This window comes from Pelodiscus sinensis, chromosome 4 (genome assembly GCF_049634645.1).
Source record: "Pelodiscus sinensis isolate JC-2024 chromosome 4, ASM4963464v1, whole genome shotgun sequence".
Lineage (NCBI taxonomy): Eukaryota > Metazoa > Chordata > Testudines > Trionychidae > Pelodiscus > Pelodiscus sinensis.
In genome coordinates this window covers 132,100,487-132,116,080 of record NC_134714.1, presented here as the reverse complement: position 1 = coordinate 132,116,080, position 15,594 = coordinate 132,100,487, and the positions used below count along the sequence as shown (strand labels likewise).

Genomic DNA, 15,594 nt, shown 5'->3' with positions numbered 1-15,594 from the left:
AAACATGAGGCCGTTCTCATGTTTTTGATCTTAAATCCATCTGCTGCTTCTTAAATTAAAACCAGCAATCACCAGCAACCAGGATGGACAGGAAAACATTTACATATGATGACAGCCTGTGCATGTTACAAGGAATACTTTAAAAAGACATAAAAAGAAACATTACATCACAAAGGCTACTTCTAGACTACATGGCTCTGTCGACAAAGCCATGTAAAATAGTTTATTCAGCATAGTCAAAGAAGCGGGGATTTAAATAATCCCCACTTCATTAAAATAAAAATGGCTGCCATGCTATGCCGATGATCAGCTGATCCAGCACAGTGCAGCAGTCTAGACGTGGCGCGGTCGACAAGGGAAGCCTTTGTTGACCACTCCAGAAAACCTTGTTTCACGAGGCATACCGGAGTGGTCGACAAAGACTTCCCTTATCAACTGCGCTGTGTCTAGACTGCCACATGGTGCCAGATCAGCTGATCATCAGCACAGCGTGGTGGCCATTTTTATGGTAATGAAGCAGGGATTTAAATAATGACTATGCTGAATAAACTATTTTATGTGGCTCCGTTGGCAGAGTAGTCTAGACGTAGCCAAAGAGTTCACAAAAGGAAATGAAGCTTCTCCATAGGCTTCCAAAATACAAGACAAAAACACATCAGCCATTGAAATATATTCCCCACTAATGCAGGGGTGGCCAACCAGTTAGATATAGATATAGATATATAATACGTAGCTCTTTGCACTCTCTCCACAGCTATTTTGGCTCTTCAAATTGATCTATATATGAATAGATATATATAGTACACAAAATGTAGTGATAAAAATAGCATTACAGGACATTTTGGACAAAAACCAATAAAAAAGTCTCTAGTCACTTAAAAAATTAATGGCCAATCCACAGATCTTCAAAGAACTTGACAAGGAACAAATATCACATTTTAGAAAAACCCTTTAAAATACAGTAATATTTTCACACTAAAAATAAGCATCTCCACTATGTATTTTAAATGTAACACTACTGCCCTATTATGTCCGGTGAGATTTTTTAAATGAAACTGAACTGAGAAGTAATTTAGCACAATTTGAAGCGCCTGTTTCACTCCAGCTTGTTGATCTCGGATATGCTTTCCTCATTTTTTGTACTTATGAAGATTATGTGTTTGCTTCCCAAGTCCAGCCAACACTGAGCTGTCCATCAGTGGTGCTGAGCTGATTGGAACTAACTAGGGATCTGGACCATCAATTTCAATAAAGCTCTGTCACCTTCAACCACGTCGGTTAGTGGATTGACTCATTAAGGCTATGTCTAGACTGCAAGCCTCTTTCGAAAGAGGCTCTTTCGAAAGATACTTTCGAAACAGCCTCTTTCGAAAGAGAGCGTCTAGACTGCACGTGGAACTTTCGAAAAAGCAAGCCGCTTTTTCGAAAGAAAGCACCCAGTGAGTCTGGATGCTCTCTTTCTAAAAAGCCTGTTTGCTTTCAAGAACGCCTTTTTTTGAAAGAGCACTTTCAAAAAAAGGCGTTCTTCCTCGTGGAATTAGGTTTACCGCCGTCGAAAGAAAAGCCGCATTCTTTCGATTTAATTTCGAAAGAACGCGGCTGCAGTCTAGACGCAGGTGAAGTTTTTTCGAAAAAAGGCTACTTTTTTCGAAAAAAACCCTGAGTATGGACACAGCCTAAGTGAGGCAGATTTTCCATAGTTTTATGATTTCTAGTATTTACTTCTGGGACCACACGACATGGAACCTCACGCACTAATTACAGCTGGATCCTCTCATTTAGAAACCCATCCAGTCTAGATGTGAGGGGTGAGTGGTATTAAATCCACCATTTCTCTTTATCTGAATCCCTGCTTGTGGTTGACAACGTGCTCAGGTTCACAGCCATTGAAGATCCCGCCATTTGGCTTCAATGGAGCTGTTCTGATTCACACTGGCTGGGGATCTGGCCAATGACTCCAATGGGGACGCATCCATGTACACAGTGAAGGGATCCAGTCTAATGGGCAGTGCTTCACCTTTATCCCAGGACAAATGTAGTTTGAGACCCAGCAGCCAGCCAGGAACACCTGCTCACTCCTCCCAGTTCTGCCAGCACTGAGCTGTCCGTGGTGCTGAAGTTTGTTTTAGGAAGCCAGGAGTTCAAAGTCACGACGCTGATTTACACCATGGGAGGTTCTAGACTGGGGTGGGAAATGTTCATTGGGTCAGGAGCCACTGGCCCACTGAAAAATCAGTCAGGGGTCACGCACAAGTTAGAAGCAGAAAAAACCCTCAATCGAGAGCCACAGTGAGAAGGAAAAGACACTCCCCACATTCTCCTTGCTCATCAGAACCTAGAGGGGCCCAGCCTAGTAGATTTTGTGTGCTCCAGCACCCAAAGGACGAGCTGGGGGGTTAGCACCAGTTCAGGCTCCCCAATGTGAGGGAGCCTGAGTCTCTGGGGCTGGATAGAGAGAATACGAGAGCTGAATCCAGCCCTCGGCCTGGGGTTCCCCGTGCCTGTTCCAGACCACTGACATCTATGACTCTATGTCAAATTACACAGATTTTTGTGTCCATGTTAGTCTGGATCTGCAAAAGCGACAAGGAGTCCTGTGGCACCTTATAGACTAACAGATGTATTGGAGCATAAGCTTCGTGGGCAAAGGCCCACTTTGTCAGATGCATGTAGTGGAAATTTCCAGAGGCAGGTATAAATATTCAGGCTAGAGATAACGAGGTTAATTCAGTCAGGGAGCGTGAGGCCCAATTCTAGCAGCTGATCTGGAGGTGTGAACACCAAGAGAGGAGAAACAGATTTTTGTAGATCCTTAGTACGACCTTCTGAGATCACACAACATTGAATCTCACCCACTAAGTACAGGTAGAATACCTCAAATAGAAACCGATCCAGCACTGATTTAAAGGGGTAAGTGAATTAAATCCACCATGTCTGTTGGCCTGTTTCCCTGCTCATCGTTGAAAACGTGCTCAGGTTCACAGCCATTGAAGTTTGAGCCCTTTGGCTACAATAAAGCTGAGCGGATTCACACCTGCTAGGGATCTGGCCAGTGACTCCAATGTAGAGACCTCCATGTACACAGGCAGGTGACCTGTCCTAATGGGCAGTGCCCATTTGATGGTTACACCACTGAGTGGATCTATCCACATCCAGAACCAGTGCAGTGTGGGAAAGCTCTGAACATCCTCACTGGGCACAAGCTGAGGACGGTAGCAGGTCTAAGAACGCCTTGACTACCTGTGTGACATCACTACAAAACACGGGAGAATCCACATTCTCTTTTTTTCCTACCTCAACAAGGCTGCTGGGCAGGGCCAAGAGGCTGCCACTGGGAAAATCTAAATGTGTGAGGTCAGGCAGGCAGGGCTTATCTATATTACAGCAACTGCCAAACCCCGGGAAGTGAAGGAAGAGAATTGCTATGTGCAATCCCTAGTAGCAGCCAGTGTTATGAGTAGCCCATCTCACAAGATGAGATCCAGGAAGGATCCTATACAGGACAGATCCCAGCACTGAACAGTACAGGAATTCAAATTTTCCCCTCTTCCATGGAGTTAGTTTTTCCATGGAACCTATCAGTGTTCCATCAACTTATCAAACTTGCCTCTTCCCCAAGACACAGCTGTGGGACTCTGGTGATGTTCCAAAGTAGTTCAGCAAGAGGGGAGGCCATTATGCAGCATAGGGCATGGAGTGCAGTCTGGGAGCCTGGACCAAGCCAGAGAATGGGGGGAAGTGGTATCACAGGCACCCCTCTGGTATTTCTGAGCTAAATAACTAAGTTTGGTCTCTACAAACAACAAAACACACTTTTTGTTCAGATTTACTTAGCACCCTTCTGGAACAGAAAAGAGCGGGATGCCATAGATCCCTAGCATCGTATTCCATAACTCTGACACAAATTGCATCATTTAATAACACAGGCAGAAAGAGTGAGCCAAATTAATCCCCAGGGTATGAGTAACCCCAATGGTGGCTTTGGTTCACTGAGCTCTTTAATGAGGAGTTGTGTCGCTCTGAGCTCAGCTATTCCCAGATACTTCAGAGAGCATGTCCCATAGATCACAGATCTATATATAAAACTTCATGAATGCTCCAAACTAGCAGTTACTATTGATGGGGAAACTCCACCGTGTCTGTCGCTCCTTAGCAGGTACGTGCTGTTGTCCTGCATCACAGCCAGGCTCACAGACACCAGGGTGATCAGCACAATTTGAATTGAAGATCCCCGGCACTAAATACCTGAGCCCAGATCCTACTCCACAAACTAAAGGAAAAATCTCTGTGTTTGTAATTGCCTATTTTTCCAAAGTCACTGAAGCTAGTGCTTTCTCTGGATTTACATTCAATGCCATTTTCAAGTGCCAAAAAGTTTAATTAGCACAGCACACAAACGTCATCCCAAATTGAGATGCCAAGCCAAAGAGCTCCTCGTACCCAAAAAGGGTAGAAAGACTGACACACATTAATCTCACCCTTTCTTAAGCTAAGCAATAATCTCATTTGACAGATGATTTTCACCCTGATTCTTTCAAAACAGTCACAAGTTCTTGTTCACTTCTCAGATTAATGAACATTATTATTATTCATATGTGTGGTATGCTTAACCTGTATATCTTTCCATGTGTACAGTGTGTGCATTGTATGGAACAGGAATGACCAGCTGTGAACATCTGGCTCTGTGGACTAAGCCCTTCTTTCAGGTCATATTGGAATCCTTTTTTCTTCATTTAACTTGATACAGAGAAGGGATAGGTTTACAGAGTTCACCACATCACAATAGCTGCCTAATCTTTGCTCAGATCAGATGGAGAATGGAAATAACTCGGTGGTGACTGAGTTCATTCTCTCAGGATTGACAGATCGTCTGGAGCTGCAGGTCCCCCTTTTTGTGTTATTCCTACTGATTTATGTTGTCACCCTGGTATGGAACGGGGGGATGATTTTGTTAATCAAGACTGATCCCCGACTACACACCCCCATGTACTTTTTCCTTGGGAATCTCTCTTTCTGTGATCTCTGCTGTTCTTCAGTGATTGCTCCTAAAATGCTGCAGAATTTCTTAGCCGAGAGGAAAAGCATTTCTTACTCTGCCTGTGCAGTGCAAATGTATTTATGTTTCTATTTTCAAGATATTGAGTGTCTCTTGCTGGCTGTGATGGCGTATGACCGTTATGTGGCCATTTGTAACCCATTGCTCTATAGGATCACCATGTCCAGGTGGCTTTGTAATCTGCTGGTGGCTGGGGTGTATGGGGTGGCGTTGGTAGATGCAACAACAAGCACATACTATACATTTCAGCTGTCATTCTGCAACTCCACGATCATCAATCATTTTTTCTGTGACATGCCCCCAATGTTGGCGCTTTCCTGCTCTGAAACTCGCAACAATGAGATTGTGATGGTTGCGTTTGCATGCTACATTGTACTGACCAGCGTTGTGACCATCCTCCTCTCCTATGTCTGTATCATCTCCACGATCCTGAAGATCCGCTCTGCCGAGGGTCGGCACAAAGCCTTCTCCACCTGCACTTCTCATTTGACTGCAGTGGGCATATTTCATGGCACTCTTCTCTTTATGTATTTCCGACCCTCTTCCAGCTATTCCATGGACACTGACAAAATAGCTTCTGTGTTCTACACACTGGTGATCCCCATGATGAACCCCCTCATCTACAGCCTGAGGAACACGGAGGTGAAGGGCGCACTGAGGAAAGCAATGAATAAACTCCTAAGGATTTCTTGAAACATCTTAATTCAGTCCTCCCTTTCCAAGGAGGCTGGTTTTATGATGTAGTTGCAATTGTGAAGTGTATGATTTCTATGGTTGAATCAATGGGAGTTTTGCACACACTGCTGCAACTCTTTAGCTCTTTCTGTGCTCTAGTTTTAGAGATTGTTTGTGTCCATGCACAAGGAGGGGAAAGATGATTTCCATCACAATGGCCTTTATTGTAATTTAAGGGCAGATTAAAACAAGTAAGAGCCAGGGTAACATTTCCAAGAGACAGCATGGTGTGGATGCCTACTCTGCATAGTTTTCTCTTTTCCAAACTAAATCAACCCACTTCTTTCAGTCTTCCCTAATGCTGCCAATCTGAAAAATGGGTTCTTGAGCCATTGAGTTCAAGGCCCTTTCTATATCTTCGAACTAAAGTGATGATGGATTGAACCCTCAAAACTCCTAGACTGGGTCATCTTAGCTTCTATAGGTAACCTTAATGAATTGATAAGTTGCTCCCATATTTGTTGATGCTCACAGTACAGGTAGAAAGATACTTCACTCCCAAGGTTCCATGTAATTCCATGCATCGTAAATACAACATTTTTAAATGACCATATGCAACTATCATTTTATATTCCCCATTCATTGAGGAAAAATTGACATTTTTTTTTACAATGCGGGAATTGTTTGAAACAACAACAAATACTTCTGGTATATACAACCTGTAATTGTTTCTTCTCATTCCAACTATTTGGAAGCAGCATTTTTCAAACCATTTACTAATTCAGGACCCATATGGACAAATATGAAAAAAATGGATCTTAAATTCTTTCGGCCTATAAGTGGAGAAGGCTGGTACGCCAAAGGTCGTCTTCCTTTTTTCCTCCCTGCTCATGGCATCAACACCATCTGAAGCAGGAAGAAGCCAAAGAGCCAAACTAAATCAAAATTCAGAACAAGTGGTCAACAAAGAGCCATATATGCCTATTTGCATGACTGAAAACATACAACTTCATATTACTGATAACTGACATAATGATTAATGACAGTGTAACTGAAAAATTGTTCTCACCGACTTTATTGAATGGGACTTCTGCTGCTGTGTCTTTTTGCACATTTCTTTGAAGTTTACATCATAACTAGTCAAATCCAACTTCATGTGTGCATTCAGGCTGTCTTCTGTCAATCTTACGGCAGGGGGCTGGTGATGTGCAGGTGCAGAAGTCTAGATTGGGATGTATAGGGGGCTCAGGGCAGAGGGTTGGGTGTTTGATGGACTCATGGCACAAGGTTGTGTTTGGAGAGATTTAGGCAAATCCAATAATGTGCCTGAAACACTATTGCTTACTGCTTAAACTTTAGCAACCTAGCTCACAGGCCCAAAATTAGAACTAGACAGCAACTTCAGCATGACCATAATCAGAGAGGTGGAAGAAAGGGAGTCTGAGTGCCACAGAGAGGGCAGCTTGACCCCGTGTCCTTCCTGAGGCCCAAATCTCTAGTGAAATCACTGAGATATGCATTTAGAAAAACAGGAAGTTTTCTAAGTTCCCTAAGACATATACCTATCAGGGCCCCCAGGCATAGAGACTCTTAAAAAGTTAGGCAAGGGTTTTCTTCTGATCATCACTTTCACCAGATGCTTTTTTTCTTTTTCAAAGTGCTTACCTAACAAGTTTTTGAGTGACATGTTATTGTAATACTAACAGATAAATAGAGAAGGAAAGTTTGAGTTGGGGAGCAATTTTGGGTAACACTTAGAGAGATGCCTCAAGCACTCCTTGAGGACGCTTCACATCTGGATGCATCTCCGTCCCCACCGGCAGACAGAAGCTTGGCCATTGGAAACCTTGAGCCACACTCAACTTCAGTAATTATCAAGGGTGTGGTGTTTTACTGACCTGTTGCAGGTGTGTGTAAGTGCTTTAGACTAAGTAAAGCTTAGCTTTAAGTGAAAGCACTCCTGTGTTGTCCTATTTGTACCATCCATTTATCGGTTGGACGACCGTGTCTCCCCTGAATTATTTCCTGACACCACCTCGCAGAGAGTAAAAGTTACCAAGTGGTTGGGGTTGAAAGAACCCTGGGTAACAGTTGGGGTGTATGGAGGAGCAGGAGTGTTATGGAAGGGATCTGGGAAAGAGGGGGGTGAGAGGCTCAGGGCAGGGGGTTCAGGTGTATGATGGATTCAGGGTTGGTGTGTACAGGGGTACAGGAGAGTTATGATGCTACAGCCAGATGGGGGTGAGCCCCAATTGGGGGCTTGTTGACCAGGCTTTATTTAAATAAAATGTCCAACACAGACGGTTTCAATATTGTCTTGTCTTATTGCAGAAGCGGGGAACCTTTTTATGTGGGGGGGGGCACTGACCCCAGAAAAGTCAGATGGGGACCACACAAGCAAGAAGCAAAAACAACCCCTTAAAAAAAATACCCAGTCCTCACTGATGTGCCCACCAACTGAAACACCTCACTGCCCTGGTGATCCAGACCCATAGTGGAGGTGGAGAAAGGAGGACTGAGGTTCAAGGCTTCGAGCCAGATTTACTCTTCTGAGGTACTGAGGTTAGTGGATTTTGTGGGGCCCATTAGGCTCCCGGGTCGGGCCAATAATGAGGGGATAAAAGTGTGGGACAGGGCTGCCAGTGAATGGGATGGGGTTGGAGTGCAGGATCTGGGCGAGAGAAGGTGGGGTGCAGGAGGGGTGGAGGTGCAAAGTCTGGCCAGGGGGCAAGCTGCCTGGCAAGAAGGCAGGAGGCTGGCTGCCTGGTCAGGGAGTGACTAGCCAGTGGTGTAATTCTGGCCTGGGGGCAGAGGGAAGGGGGGGATTCTAGCTAAGGGGAAGGTAGCATTCTGGTCAGAGGGCAGAGGGCAGAGGGCAGAGGGTAGAGGGCAGGGGATGTCTGCCCAGAGGGCTAGGGTAGGGAGGATTTTGGCCAGGGAGCGTGGGACAGAAGGGGTTTTGGCCAGGGGGCAGGGTGTGTCTGGTAAGGAGACTGGTCCAGGAGGGATTATGGCCAGGGGTGTCTGACAAAGGAACTGGGGGCATAGAGGATTATGGCCTGGGGAGATTTTGGAGAGGAGTCTGGGGAGAGAAGGTGTCTGTGCAGGAGGCTGGGGGCAGAGTTCTCCACAGCGCAAATTCCATGGATTCCCACAGACCCGTTTGCCGACGTCCATTTGTAACAGGAGTTAATAACAGCATACAGTGTCCGCTTATAACCTCAGATGCTGTATTGCCACACATGGTTTATCAGGGTGATACCAATAAACCAATTATAGTTTTCAGATGATACCCTGCCAGGTGTATTTTTAAAAGACATAAAAAGAAAAAAACACAAAAACTTCACACAAAGAAACCAAGCCCTCCACAGGTTACAGCCTCTGAAACACAAGACAAAAACACATCAGCCATTGACATATACTACACATAAAATGTGAGAGGACCACTTGTTGTATAGCACACCAGCAATGCATAGCCACACCCATAACCTTGTCTAGGCAACACAATCATAACAACATTGTGGGAGCAGCCTTTGGATCGCACTTTAAATTCTATCATCATGGAACTCTTCACTCCCATCTCTCCCACCTCCAAAGAAACCCACGGCAATGGCTCATGGCGTGTTTCATCTCCCTCCCAATTGGATCATCCCCTGGGGGGCCAGCTGTGGAGTGGGCCAGGCAGGAGTTAGAATCTTGTTCAATTCTGGTCTGATCTCTGTGAGGTCTGGATCTAGCTCCAAATCCTAGACAGTTCATGAAAAAGCCCTTTCAAGGGTGCCAAGGACAGGGGCCAAATTCAGCAGAGCCAGGGCTCTTGCAACAGTGACACTTGCTAAATTTGACATCCCTCTGCTCTTGTTCTGTAAGGGTACGTCTACACTAGCCTCCTAGTTCTATCTAGGGAGGCTAATTAGGGTGACCGAAATTGCAAATGAAGCACGAGATTTAAATATCCCACGCTTCATTAGCATGTTCCCGGCCGGTTGCCATTTTAGAAATTGACTATCCCAAAGTAACTTCCCGCATCTACATGCAGCAGTGAAACGGGATTCCGAATTAAAGCCCTAAATCGAATTAGCTGTTATTCCTCCTGGAATGAGGTTTACCAGCAAATTCTATTTAGGGCTTTAATTCGGAATCCCGTTTCACTGCCGCATGTAGACGCGGGCAGTTACTTCGGGCTAGTCAATTTCTAAAATGGCGACCGGCCGGGAACATGCTAATGAAGCGCGGGATATTTAAATTCTGTGCTTCATTTGCAATTTCGGTCGCCCTCATTAGCCTCCCTAGATTGAACTAGGGGGCTAGTGTAGACGTACCCTAAGGGAAGAACACAGCCCTTCAGGAAGGGGAGAGGTTTAAACAAGTATATATTCCCCTCTCTGAACCCTCAGTGGGATTTGTTGAGGAATTAAGAAGGTTTCAGTGAAGCCCCCACCCCTCGGTGTGACATCCCTAGAGTGCAGGCACATGAAGACCATTTTCTCTTCCACAGCTCAACCAGATTGTTACGACTGGACAAGTGGTTGCTGCTAGCACACTCTCCAATGGACAGATTTACTTATGTATTGGGCTGTAACAACATAGCACCCACCTCTCCCAAACCCCCCTTCTGGTTAGGTATCCCAGAGTTCCTGTCCTGCTATGGGGCCATACCCCAGAGAACCCTATCAGGAGAGAATATTTTTGTCTTGCCAGCATACTCCTGACTCTAGCTCTCCAGATGGGCTGTTGAGTACTTCAGATCCCTTTAACCGCTGTCTCATTGTAGGCCTCTTCTTCAGTGGCCCAAATACCATTTCAAATCCCAGCCCATGGACCTTAAGAACAGCAGCCACACAGCACCATGTCCCTCTCACCAAACTGCTTCAGTTTCCCCAGGCTACTGCACGGTGTCCCCAGACTTCACTGATGCTTCCCCTTTACCTCAGGGCAAAGGTAGGTTCAAGCCCAGCAGCCAGCCGGGAGCGCCTGCTCACTCCCCCAGTTCTGCCAGTGCTGAGCTGTCTGTGGTGCTGAAGTTTATTTTCGGCAGCCAGGAGTTCAAAGGCACGACGCTGATTTACGCCACGTGAGGTTCTAGACCAGGGTGGGAAACCTTCTTTGGGATAAATTGGGGGCCACACACAAATTAGAAGCAGAAAAAACCCTCAATCGGGGGCCACAGTGAGAACGAGAAAGACACTCCCCACATTCTCCTTGCACGTCAGAACCTAGGGGGCCCAGCCTAGTAGATTTTGTATGCTCCAGCCCCCAGAGGAGAAACTGGGGGGTTAGCACCAGTACGGGCTCCCCAATACAGGGAGGCCTGATTCTCTGGGACTGGATGCAGTGCGGGTAAGCTCTGAGCATCTTCACTGGGCACAAGTTGAGGACTATAGCAGGTGTAAGGAGGCCCTATTGGCCTGTGTGACATCACTACAAAACATGGGAGAATCCACATTCTCTTTTCTCTACCTCAGCAAGGCTGCTGGGCAGGGTTAAGTGGCTGCCATTGGGAAAATCTCCATGTGAGAGGTTGAGCAGCCAGCAACTGCCAAACCCTGGGAAGAGAAGGAAGAGAATTGCTATGTGCAATGCCCAGGAGTGGCCAATGTTATAAGTAGCCCATCTTACAACATGAGATGCGGGAAGAATCCTGAATTTTCTGCTCTTCCATGGAGTTATCTTTTCTATGGAATGAGTCAGCTTTCCATCATCTTATTAAATTCATCTCTTCCCCAAACCACAGCTGTGGGACTCTGGTGATGTTCCATGGTAGTACAGCAAGAGGAGAAGCAATCATGCAGCATCATGCCCTAAGCCAGAGGATGGGAGGATGTGGTATCACAGGGACCTCTCTGGTATTTCTGAGATGAATGACTAAAAGTTTGGTCTCCACAAAGAACAAAACACACAATCTATTTTTGTTCAAATTTACTTCATACTCTTCTGGTACAGAAAGGAGTGGGATGCCATGTTTCCCTAGCCTTGTACTTCATAACGCCAACAGCAAATTTAATTATTTAAAAACAACAGAAGGAAAGAGTAGCACAAATTAATCACCCGGGTATGAATTACCCCAATGGTGGCTTTGGTTCCCTGAGCTCATTAATGAGGTGTAGTGTCTCTCTGACTCAGGTATTCCCAGTTGCTTCTGGGATAATGTACTGTAGATCACAGATCTCAGTATAAAACTTCCTGAATGCTCCAAATGGCAATATCTCTTGATGGGAAACACCACCGCGTCTGTCTCTTCTCAGTAGGTACGTGCTATTCTCCTGCATCACAGACACACACTCATAGAGACACCAGGGTGATCAGCAGGTATGAAATTGAAGATCCCCAGAACTAAACACCTGAGCCCAGATCCTGCTCCTCAAACTAAAGAAAAAACTTCATACACTTTGTAATTGCCTGTTTTTCCAAACACTAAAGATAACACTTTCTCTGGGCTTTCCTACAGACTAAAAACATGACACAACGAATGTCATTAGCACAGCACACACTCTTTATCCCAAACTGAGATGCCAAGCCACAGATTTCCCCTTGCCTAAAGGGGGCAGAGAGATTGACAGAAATTAATTTCACCCCTTCTTCAGTTAAGCAATGATCTCATCTCACTGAGATGGTTTCACACTGATTCTCCTACAGCAGAGGCACAATTCTCTGTTTGCTGCAGAGATTAGGGAACAGGATTGTTTTTGTGAGCGGTACAGTTAACTGGTGTGACTTTGTATGTGTACAGCGTGTGCATTGTCTGGAACAACTGGAATGACTAAGTGTTAATGTAACCACCACCTGGCGGATTTGAACCTGTGACTTCTGAAGCAGAGTACAGGAGCCTCTACTCTCTGAGCTAAAAGCCAGCCAGCTCCTAACCCATGCTGTAGAGGTCCCTTGATTTTAGCTGTTGCCATGGTCTAGGTACCACTTGCATTGCTCAGTAACCACACTAGGTGTGTGGGTTACATTAACACCTGGCTCTGGGGGGCTAAACCCTTCTTTCAGGTCACAATGGCATCCTTTTTTCAACACTTCATTACAGAGGAGGGACAGGTGTTCAGAGCCATCCACCTGCCCACCTCCCTGTTGCTGCCTGATCACAGCGCAGAGAGGATGGAAGAGGGAAATCACTCGGAGGTGACTGAGTTCATTCTGTCAGGACTAACTGATCGTCCGGAGCTGCAGGTCCCCCTGTTTGTGTTCTTCCTACTGATTTATGTTGTCACCCTGGTAGGTAATGGAGGGATGATCTTCTTAATCATTATTGACCCCCGACTCCACACCCCCATGTACTTTTTCCTCGTGAATTTGTCTTTCTGTGATCTCTGCTATTCCACAGCAGTTGCCCTCAAGATGCTGCAGAATTTCTTAGCCAAGACGAAAAGCATTTCGTACACTGCCTGTGCTGTGCAATTGTATTTATGTTACCTTTTTCAAGATGTAGAGTGTCTCTTGCTGGCTGTGATGGCATATGACCGCTATGTGGCCATCTGTAACCCGCTACTCTATACGGTCACCATATCCAGGCGGCTTTGTATCCTTCTGGTGGCTGGGGTGTATGCGGTGTCATTGGCAGATGCAACAACATATATCTACTATATATTCCAGCTGTCATTCTGCCGCTCTAACATCATCAATCATTTTTTTTGTGACACCCCCCCGTTGTTAGCGCTCTCCTGCTCTGACACCCGCATCAGTGAGATTGTGATGTTTGCCTCTATGTGCTACATTATAGCAAGCAGTGTTGTGATCATTCTCCTCTCCTATGTCTATATCATCTCCACCATCCTGAGGATCCGCTCTGCTGAGGGCTGGCGCAAAGCCTTCTCCACCTGCGCTTGTCACTTGATCACAGTGGGCATGTTTTATGGCACCCTCCTCTTCATGTATTTCCGACCCACCTCCAGCTATTCCATGGACACCGACAAAATAACCTCCGTGTTCTACACACTGGTGATCCCCATGTTGAACCCCCTCATCTACAGCCTCAGGAACATGGAGGTGAAGGGTGCCCTGAGGAAAGCCATGAATAAACTCCGAAGGATTTCCTGAAGCTTTTTAACTCAGTCCAAACTTTTCATGGTGTTGGGGTTGGTTTTATGATATAGTCACAATTGTGAATTGTGATATTTATAGCTGAACCAAATGGAGTTTGTGTACCCTCTGATACTCTATGGCTTTTTGTGTACACTGTTTTTTGGTTGCAGAGAGTGTCACTTGTTTTGTGTTCTTGCACAAGGAGGAGACATGTGCTTTCCATCACAATGAGCTTTATTTATGAGCCCAAAACTCAAAAGGTAATATCAAAATGTTTTTAAGTACATCAGAAGCAGGAAGTGTGCTAAATAGCCAGTGAAGCCCCTGGACAATTGAGATACAAAAGGAGCACTTAAAGACAATAAACTAATTGCGGAGAAACTAAAGGAATACCTAGCTTCAGTCTTCACAGCTTAGGTGGTTAGGGAGATTCCCAAACCAGAGTTTTCCTTTGTAGCTGACAAATCTAAGCAATTGTCACAGATTGAAGTGTCATTAGAGGAGGTTTTGGAATTAATTGACAAATTTAATAGTAACAAGTCACCGGTACCAGATGGAATTCACCCAAGAATTCTGAAAGAACTCAAATGTGAAATTACGGATCTATTAACTATGGTTTGTAACCTATCCTTTAAAACAGTTTCTGATAGCTAATGTAATGCCAATATTTAAAAAGGGCTCTAGAGGCGATCCTGGAAATTACAGACTAGTAAATCTAATGCAGTACCAGGCAAATTAGTTGGAACAATAGTAAAGAATAAAATTGTCAGACACACAGAAGAACATAATTTGTTGGGCAAAAGTCAATATGGTTTCTGCAAAGGGAAATCATGTCTTACTAATCTATTAGAGTTCTTTGAAGGGGTCAACAAACTTGTGGACAAGGGGGATCCAGTGGATATAGTGTACTTAGATTTCCAGAAAGCCTTTGACAAGGTCCCTCACCAAAGGCTCTTATGTAAATTAAGTTGTCCTGGGATAAGAGGGAAGATCCTGTCAGGGATTGAGAACTGGTTAAAAGACAGGAAACAAAGAGTAGGAATAAATGGTAAATTTTCAGAATGGAGAGGGGTAACTAGTGATGTTCCCCAAAGGTCAGTACTAGGACCAATCCTATTCAACTTATTCATAAATGATCTGGAGAAAGGGGTAAACAGTGAGGTGGCAAAATTTGCTGATGATGCTAAATTACTCAAGGTAGTGAAGACCAAAGCAGACTGTGAAGAACTTAAAAAATATCTCACAAAAGTAAGTGCCTGGGCAACAAAATGGCAAATGAAATTTAATGTGGATAAATGTAAAGTAATGCAAATTGGAGAAAATAACCCCAACTATACATACAATATAAAGGGGGTTAATTTAGCTACAGCTAATCAGGAAAGAGATCTTGGAGTCATCGTGGATAGTTCTCTGAAGATGTCCATGCAGTGTGCAACGGCAGTCAAAAAAGCAAACAGGTGTTAGGAATCATTAAAAAAGGGATAGAGAATAAGACGGCGAATATCTTATTGTCTCTATATAAATCCATGGTATGCCTACATCTTGAATACTGTGTACAGATGTGGTCTCCTCATCTCAAAAAAGATATACTGGCATTAGAAACAGTTCAGAGAAGAGCAACTAAAATGATCAGGGGTTTGGAATGGGTCCCATATGAGGAGAGATTAAAGACACTAGGACTTTTCAGCTTGGGAAAGAGAAGACTAAGGGGGATATGATAGAGGTATGAGTGGTGTGGAGACGGTGAATAGGGAATGGTTATTTACTTGTTCCCATAATATAAGAATTAGGGCCCACCAAATGAAATTAATGGGCAGCACATTTAAAACAAATAAAAG

At 44.7% G+C, this 15,594-nt stretch overlaps 2 protein-coding genes across 2 annotated transcripts; both read left to right on the top strand.

Annotated features, from left to right (window-relative positions):
- The first annotated feature begins 4,810 nt into the window (after positions 1-4,810).
- On the top strand, positions 4,811-5,749 carry LOC102450443 (olfactory receptor 8U9-like). The gene has a single exon (XM_006133566.2). It carries the CDS (start codon positions 4,811-4,813, stop codon positions 5,747-5,749), a length of 939 nt encoding a protein of 312 aa, XP_006133628.2.
- A 7,083-nt stretch (positions 5,750-12,832) lies between these two features.
- Positions 12,833-13,771, top strand: LOC102450665 (olfactory receptor 5AR1-like). The gene has a single exon (XM_006133567.2). The coding sequence runs from the start codon at positions 12,833-12,835 to the stop codon at positions 13,769-13,771; it is 939 nt and encodes a 312-aa protein (XP_006133629.2).
- The last annotated feature ends 1,823 nt before the right edge of the window (positions 13,772-15,594 follow it).